Source organism: Buceros rhinoceros, unplaced genomic scaffold (genome assembly GCF_000710305.1).
Source record: "Buceros rhinoceros silvestris isolate BGI_N320 unplaced genomic scaffold, ASM71030v1 scaffold13258, whole genome shotgun sequence".
NCBI lineage: Eukaryota > Metazoa > Chordata > Aves > Bucerotiformes > Bucerotidae > Buceros > Buceros rhinoceros.
In genome coordinates this window covers 10,975-20,040 of record NW_010428728.1, presented here as the reverse complement: position 1 = coordinate 20,040, position 9,066 = coordinate 10,975, and the positions used below count along the sequence as shown (strand labels likewise).

The 9,066-nt window shown below is 42.1% G+C and overlaps 1 protein-coding gene across 1 annotated transcript in view; it reads right to left on the bottom strand.

Moving 5' to 3' along the window:
- Positions 1 to 8,648, bottom strand: part of LOC104498944 (photoreceptor outer segment membrane glycoprotein 2) — an 11,418-nt gene extending 2,770 nt beyond the window's left edge. The window contains exons 1-2 of the mRNA XM_010142386.1: positions 8,440 to 8,648; positions 3,153 to 3,821 (exon numbers count right to left, since the gene is read on the bottom strand). Coding sequence (XP_010140688.1) covers positions 3,153 to 3,733 — 581 coding nt within the window. The 5' untranslated portion in view covers positions 3,734 to 3,821; positions 8,440 to 8,648. The remainder of the gene's footprint in view (positions 1 to 3,152; positions 3,822 to 8,439) is intronic.
- Between the last annotated feature and the right edge of the window lie 418 nt (positions 8,649 to 9,066).

The following is a 9,066-nucleotide window of genomic DNA, read 5'->3' as shown; positions in this document are numbered from 1 at the left end:
GAAAGAGAACACAGATTAATCAAGAGCTTCTGGAACAGTTAAATGAATCCTTGACTGCGATTCATTTCCCTTGTATTACCACTCCTTAGCCAGCGTGTCCTTGTGAGGACTTCTGCTTCCAAGCACACTCTTCAGAGAAAGAGATTTTCCAGGAACTGGAGAGTGCATGAGATGCTGAGAGATGCCCTCTCGCTTTGGGGAAGTGGCCTCTAAGCATGTATCTGGTTTTATGCTCACTGCAAAAAGCTTATTTCCTGAGACAGCCGCACATGTGAGAACAGTGGTCTCATGCCCTTTCGCATGCAGCCAGAATGCAGCAAAGACAAATTTCTCTTTAGATCTCCAGCTTTCACCATTTGCTAATAGTAGAATTTTTAATATTTTCCAAAACTTATCCTTATTTATTACAGTTTACAAATCATATTTGCCTGTTCCACTACAGATGATCTAAATTAAAGGGGTGGAAGTAATCACAAGAAGCTCATCAGGTGAAAAAAATAAGCAGGAACTCTACGGTCCAGTGTTCTTCCAGCATTTTGGAACTGCAGGTATCCCTCAGAAGAGCCACAGGCTGCTAGGAAGCTCAGTATTTGTGGCTGTGCTAGTGGCAGAATAATTAACTTCATTTTATTGCTAAATACAATGTCCTTCCTCCTTTGTTGTGGGGTTTTTTCCTTCTTTTTCAGAGTGGTGGTTTGTTCTGTTTTGCTTTGTTTTGTTTAACATTCTGTCAAAAATATCTTCCTCAAAGATCTTTCCAAGTAAGCCAGGAAGTTCATCTGCCGTTTCCACCTCTGAGAGGGTTAGGCATGAATTCTCCTCCATTTGAAAGTCTAGCTCTTCTCTTTGTGGCCATCGCATTCCTGGTAATGGCAACAGAATGAAACCGATGCAAAAGAACCCAAATTATCCCCTGAAACCAGCCTGAAGCGTAGCAGCAGTGTGATGGGCACAGGCAAACCCCCTCCCTGGGAGGGAAGCAGTGAAGGGAGCCAGAGGGGTACGAAACGCAAGGCTCAAGTGCAGGAGGAGAAAAACCTCTCAGAGGGGGAGGAGGAAGGCTGGCACATTGTGACAGGGAAGCTTTTACTTGGGCCAGCAAAACGCCCTCTGTGTTTCAGTGACATGACCCAAATAGAGTACAGTGTCTAAAATGGTTAAAATACAATCTTTTAAACTAGGTATTAAGCTTTTCTTTTGCTCCCAAGCCTCAGTTTAACCATACTTTCTCTTCCTCCCACATGTTATAAAGAGAAAAGTTCTTTCTACTGCCAACAAAAGCAGTTTCCAGACTTGGTTTATGTCCCCCTGCCATCGTGTTTCCTCTACTAGTGGCAAATTAAAGACAATGAAGACTTGGTGCTGTTAGAGGGGCAGACCTTGGTAACAGAGCTGAGGGAAGCGAGACATTCACCGCTGTTTGTTGTTGCGATTCAAAGTCGTTACGGTATTGTAAACCAAACCTTGCTTTTGAGACTATGAAAAGATTATGTGTCCCCAACCAAAGCAATAATGGAATTGTACCGCCGTAACCTGCCTCACCCTCCTACAGCTGCCAACGGTTCTCTCCTTTGCTTGTGACATCGTGGACGTACAGCAGTGGGCACAGAGCAGAGAGGGGCGGAAACGGCGTTGTGGAGGAAGGTGAAGAGTTCAGTTTCGCAGCAGTTACACATGACCTGACAGTATGTCGTTCTGATCTGCTTTGCCTCTTAATCCACCAGGTATTAATTGACACACAGTTTAAGATGAAACCAAGAAAAATATTTGGCACCTTCTCTATCCTGTCTGAACCTTCCCAGCTGGGCTTTGCTCCCCCTGGTTTCGAATCAAGAGTTTCTCTACCGGATTTTTGGAGATCATGCTACGATTGGGTTATACAGCTCCAACTTGGATTCTAGCAGTCAAGGTGGAATTATCAGAATTATATACAGTGAAAGAAACTCTGCAGTGTATTTACATCCCTCACATTTCACTGGCATCTTCTGCCTACATGGGGCAAAAATTAACTGATAATGTGTTTTCAAAATACTAGCAGAGCAGAAGACAGAGTTTATCTAAAACCCTGGGTAAAACATTGCTCTTTCTGCGTGTCTCCCCAAAATAAAAGGCTTTTGTGCTCACAATAAGATACTACTCTTAAGTTCCTGTGGGCCATCTTTGCCGTCACGTCACTCCTCGGTGCAGAACCAGGACTCAAAACACCTCTTGGGTCAGTGTGCTTTGTGTCACTGTTGCTTTCCACCTTCTCTCTCAAGAACGCGTGCTCTAACCGGTGCTTTACTGCCACAGCCAACCGCCTTACACAAGCTGACGCCCTCTTGTTCGTGTTCTCCTAGGTCCTGTGCTCTGGTTTGTCGGCAGCTCTGTATGTGTGCTCTGCTCTGATGGCAGTTTCAGGTTTCAAATGCTGTGAAAATAGGATGGTTGGTCTCCCTTTCCCTGGCTTCACTGTCACTGATTTTTGAGTTCAACAAAACAGAACAGTTGACAGATGCCAGTCAAGTTTTTGTGTTTGTTTTTCTCACTAATATATAGCTGCCCTGGTCTTTTTCACTCTAGAAGAATTATTACATATTGGATTGTCTATTTTAAAAAATTACTTTATTGTTGCCTTTTCTGTTGCCTGTAAGAATTACCGGACTCTTATTTCTGAGCATGTAATTTCACAATTGCTATATCATGTGAAGCACCAATATCAAAATAACAAATTGCGAGGATTTTCCCCCTTTTTTATGCAGTGTTCATGGTTGGCAGTTTCTCACATATAAACATATAGATTGGAACCTGGATTTGCAAAATCTAATATCTTGAAGGAGAAATATCTTTGTGTTTAGGATTGACTGTGCAATGTGTTAATAATACAATCCTTTTTTTTTTCTTTTCATGATCAGCTCACTATAATTGAAATTCTGAGGTAGCTAATTCACCGTATTTAAGAAGGAAAGATACAGCTTTGCTTTTCTTAGCATCTCCAGGAAGTTAGCAGAAGGCACCTTCTGACTGTGCATGCAGTTAGCCTATTTTAAGAGTAATGTGTTCATTCTACAGCTTTTGATTGAGACAGAGGTCCAGAAAAAACTACTATGTACCTTCCCTTCTTGAATGAGTTTTTCTCCCATAATTTTTTGTTATGACTAGTAAATACTTACTCCAGAACATCCTTGGAAGCCATATTCAGATAACGAGCAGATACCCACTGAATTTCAAACCAGTCTCTAAAGCCATTGTTTCCACAGCATCGGAATCCAATTTGTAACATATCCACTGTTTTCTTTAAGAAACATCGCCCAGGTATGTCCGTGTCCTTATAGAACTTAATAGCATCCCGCAGGCCCAGATAGAGAGACTCCTCCAGCTCGTTCCTCATGGTATAGCACATGAGAGCACCCACCAGGATGGAGAAAGTAAAACAGAAGGTACATACGATGTATGGGAGCATAACGAGTTTCCATCGGGAGAACTTGTTGGCATCTGAGCAGTCATAGCAGATTTTGCCACCCAGGAAGTTGATGATACATGCTATGACCCCTACAGAGATCAGCATGTTTGGTACAGAGTTAATGTCCCCTTTTGCCATCACTTCATTGCGCTTCTTGATCTCTATTTTCAGAAAGAGGCCAAGACTGAAGAGAATGATCCCACTCACTACAGAAACCCAGTTGAGGATCCATAAGATCTGAGCCAGTTTGTCCCTCTTCGTTTTGGTGAATTTTACTCTGAGGACAGCCATGGTCAGATCAGCATTACGAAAAGCAGTGTAGGTCAAGAAAAGCTCTTAAGCTGATTAGCAGCATGTATCCAAGGCATGCCGTAGAAATCTGAAGAAGAGAGAGAAAGATTACTGTCTGTTTGACCAGGTATTTATAGAGACAGCAGAAAACGTCCTGTACAGAAACTTAACGCCAAGGGAATGTCCCCGTGAAATTCATTGCTTAAATTTCATACAATGTGAATCACTTAAAAAAAAAAATTCAAGGGGCCGATTAGAGCAATTAAAAACAAATCAACAGTAGAACCAAAGAACTCTGTTTTTTTCCTGTCTCTAGGATAGAAATATCTGTGGATTTTTTCAAGAGCAATTTTCAGTGCAGGTTTTCTGATGTCTAGCAGCAATCTGGTCTGCTGTCTTCCCTTCCAGAAGACTCGTGGTGCCTTTCCCTTCTACTTGTTGGTTGTATTTTCTTGATGGTTGTAGGAATTTGTAATTTTCAGATTACTGTGTCATGGTGAGAGTTGCATTCAAAAGTTGAACAAGCAGGACAAACAAGCGGATACCTACAGCATAATCTCATGAACCTTTTGTTCCATATGGAAGAAGCCATGAAAATAGCACCAGAAACACAGTATCCTGTGGGCATTTGTACTCGTTTCATGGATCATGTGCAGTAAAACGTGGGTTTGCTAGCAAAAAGGAGTTTTATTCCTACACTTACGCTACTAAGATAGGACGACTCTGGCAAAACCTGCCAGGGAAACTGACGGTGGTTATCCACAGACACAACATACTCAACAAATAGTCAAACTGTCAGTGACTGTGGTGGTTTTCTGGAAAATAGCGCACATTTTACTAAGTGCTATGACTTGACTATATTGCTGGTAAGCAAACTACCCTCCAGTGCTCCAGAAGCTCCAGTGCTTTTTTTTTTTTTCACTTGATCTGGCTTAAAAGCACTACCATTTTTATGTGAAGTAACATACGACTCTACAAAAAAAGCAGAACATCTTCACGCCTTAAGAAAGAAAACCCAGCGGTTTAAGAGGCTCAGTTTCCTTCTCCAGCTGACTGCTCACCCTTTCTTTCTGGTTTTCATTAAAAAACAGTTTTTCAAATAGTATGATGTATTAAATGATGCCTATTTAATCCTTCCTTCCCTTTGTCTGAGGACTGTGACAATCGCACCTTATTACAACCCTTATTCTACCTCCTGTAGACGGGTTTTCTTTCCAAGTCCCCCATATTCTAGTCAGAATCCTAAACTTCATTTCTCGTTGCACTTTCTGCGATAATCTTGACTTCTTCCACGCCCATTCTCCCAGCTGAAGAAGACTCTGCAGCCCAAGGGACGCCACAATTTTTTTTTAAGGGGAACCATTTGAAAAATGGCAGGAAACTACTCACGTGTTTAGTAATTTATATCTTTGATATTTTATTAGCTTGATTTTGATACAGCTACTCTTGTTATTAACAGTCCTTTAATAACTTTCCCATGTGACCTAAAGACTTTTTTTTTCTCTCTTTAAAGATCACAATGATGGGCATAAAAAGTAATGAGAGACTCCCTCCACCCTGAGTTCCAAATCTGGTATTTCAGTTTCACACTGAAGAGGACTAGTGTTTCAAGGTCTCTCTTCTTTTCCCCAGCTAGTAGCGGTTCTAAGAAAAGACGACATCTTTCCAAGCGCTTTTAACCTTCCTTCTCTTCAACGCTACTAACAACTTCTCCTTTACACCTCCCCAGTTACATCACAGTCACAGGCAGAAAGCAGCTGATAACATCCAAGACCTAAAACCTGTTAGAGCTGCAGACAGTGTGTTTGCGGTGTAGGTGATGCAGGTGTAGAACAATGCCGCAGCACCTCAGCACCAAACCATGAACTTTCACCCTTCTTCAGTGCTTCCGATGCTTTGTGATCGCCTTTCCTCAACACATGCAAGTTATACGGAGTCTTCTTTCTTTTCATCTCAGAAAACATGTTCTCCGCATGGTCTTGTACTAATTCAGTCATTTTCACTGGAGTGATTTTATGCTCTACAACTATATGTGAGATTATAAGGTCATCTAATTCCACTAATAAAATGCCATTTATAAACGGTAAAATATAATCCTGTAAATTTGGGCAAAGAGAGAAGTATAAGCAGCATTATTCTTGAATAATATTGTTTTTTTAAGCTCACGGACTCTGCTACTTAACTTCATCTGAATAAAACTGGTATCAGCCAAACCCACATGAAAACCGCTTGCAGACAAGCTGTACAGAAGCAGGGCTACGCTTACCCACTAAAGCATCTGCAACCACAGCAAAGCTTTGTTGTCCACTGCAGTTTAAGAAGGTAACGGTATCCCAGCATCTTCACCTGTGTGCACTGGGAGGAATTGATTCCACTTGTACAGGTGAGGAATAGGTTATTCCATTCATACTAGGGCGTGGTTAGAGATCTTCATGCATTTGAATATTAAAAGATACTAATGCCTGTGAGATCTTGTTAATTCGTGTTGCGTTTATTTTCTCCTGTGTTTACCAAGGAAACTAATTCCCCTCAAAACTGTTTGTCTCTGTATATCTTCTGGACAATACACAGAGTATTGTCTCTGTGCCAAATGCCCAGTATTTTTCCTTACTGGTCCTATTTCCAAAGAGGTTGAGGCCCAGCAGCTCTCTGACTTTAAAAACAGGATCCTAATTTTAATGATTTTTAAGGGTGATTATCAGTTCTGGTTGAATATTGATTGTGATCATATTGTGATAATCACCCCAATTATCATTATGAAATACTGATTGTTGATAGACACAGCTGCACAGGTAAGTCCAGAGATCAGTAACTGATAAAGTGACACCACTTGCTGCACACCATTCTTCTGCCGTGTCTTTTAGACCTCATCTGAAAAGATCATGCTCTGCTGGCACAGAATGAAGCCCCCACAGGAATTCAGCCGACAGCCTGTCTGATAAGCCCAGAGACGGTGTCTTTGATCGCTTCACCAGTTAAGCAGTTCATGACTTGAACTGAAATAGCTGTAGATGGCCGCTGCAAATAGGTTTATTCGCCCCTGATACTCAGAGCTTACAATAGAGAGAATCTGTTGTGAAAACGCCTAGCTGCTGACACACAGTTCACGCTCCCCATCCAGCATCTCTGAATGCACCACTCGCTGTTCAGTTCTGCGAAGCGCGTGTGTGTATCTGCAAAGCGCCTCTGCGTTGTGAGCGACACGTACAGTTACAGTGTCACTGAGAACACCGTGCTTGTCAAACTGGTTTTGCTTTAACATTTGAACAAAAGGTGTAAACAGTTCTGCTTTTACTTACAATTCTTAAAATTCATCTACTCCCCACTACTAAGAGGCTTTGTTGATTTTGGAAGATGTAAATTTGAGGCTTTCTGTCATATTCTAGCCATAAAGAAATTTGCAGCTGAATTCTCTAAGTGGGGATACGTTCAGTCTTGTGCAGCTCCCGCACCCATTTCCAGATGCCTGAAGTTAAAAAAAGGCAAAATTTATGTGTAAGAGCAACTCTCTTAGGAAGTCCTTCCCTCCCGTCATTCTCATATGTTGTTTCCAGCTGCCTTGGTGCAATTTTAGCATTGTTATAAGACCCAGTTTCATGGCGTATTCACAGTCACCGAGCAGCGGTTCCCACGTCGCAGCCCTCCGGTGGTGTAAGCCTGGCTGTTTGTTAGGAGCCAGGCTGCCAGAGGAAAGGGGCCGAATGACTGGTTCTTGGAGGGCAGTGACCACTCACCGACGGACCCGGGCTCTCACTGATATAGCTGGGATGGCACAAAGGACCTTCGGGACAGCTGTGCTTCCTGAAAAACCCGGAGTTCATCAAACCTGGGCTAGAAGAACCACCTACCTACTCTGTTCACATGTTCCCAGTTTCTGCATGGGAATTTAACTTAGATAATGAGAAGACTCTCTCCCCAGCACAATGAGAAGACTCTTTTCCCACCATAATGAATTTTGTAGCTCACCATAACATTATTCTTTTCCTAACAGTTCAACGAAGTATTGAATATATTTATTAGCGTAGGATGTATTGCAACACACGTTTTGAGCACTGTGAAGAAAGTTCTTCCAGCTGAAAGACGTGAAGAGCAGTTATGAGCTGAAAGTGTCATTGTCTTGCTCTGCAGTATGTATCTGTTCTTCTCCAAGTTATATATTGGCAGTGGACCACTGTAAAACCACAATCACTCTTAGTAGTTCAGTGGAACTAACGCCTTTGTCAAAGCTCTTAGAAACACACCTCAGCCTTGCTCATGAGCCACTTCAGCGTTTGGAAGCATATACACACAGACAGTTTTTCCCCAGCTGTGGGACAGCAAGCTGGATTTTATTCTGTAACGGGAGAAATATTTCTTTCAACAGAAGCCAAATAAATGTGGAAATCTCTCCCATATTATCGATACTGTTTTCAGTCTTTGTCTAACTCACTTCGAACACAGCTTCCACGAGCAGACGTTAGCTTTCTGCGTCCAAGGTGCCACCTACCTGTTCCTTTGCTATCATTTTCCCCTAACTACATACAGACAGAGCACAGCTATTCATTTGTTTATAGCATTTACTTATTAGAGGCAAATTGTCCAAAGAAATTTGGCTTGTGATTTTGTCATAAACAATCCGCGTCTTATCTTACCAATTTCACTAAAATCTGCCGTTTTAGCTAAACACACATTCCTGCCTGTGGCTTAGTGTAAAAGAAACCACTAACCTGCTTCAGAGGACCGAACGGGATCTCGAAACTGATGATGTGCTGAGTACAGGGGAGAAAATACCTGGATCAGGCATCCTGAGGAAGACTGAAATACTGACTTCTTGATGTCTGTGTAGTTCTTCTGTCTTTACACTGACTTGCCAATGGAGATGGAAAAAAAGACTTCAGCTCCCCTGCCTGTCCTAATCTCTCTTTCATCTCTAATCGTAGCTAAGAGATTTATTCCAAGGTTCTTATGCCACCAGGTTAAATCCTGCAAAACAGGCAGCTGAGTGTGAACTGAGATCACTGACGAAATGGATTTATAGTAACTTTTTTTTCCTTTTTACCACCCCCCTCCCCCCCTCGGTTTGGGATAGTGAGCAACAGAAAGTGTTCTTCGGTACCTGCTAATGTCTTCATTAGGCCTTAATTTAACCATAAATATGGGTCCGAGCAAGAGAAGAGTGAGAATAATGCAAATTTGTGCTTTTGTGGAAAGGGAAAATCTCTTTCAGGCAATCCAAATCTCCTTCCGCTGTTACGTGCCTTACCCATCATTCCAGATTTTGTGGCTTTGGATGGAATTGTCTGTCCTCCGTGAATTGACTGTGACTGTGTCCAAGAAAGGCATTCAAGTAACCA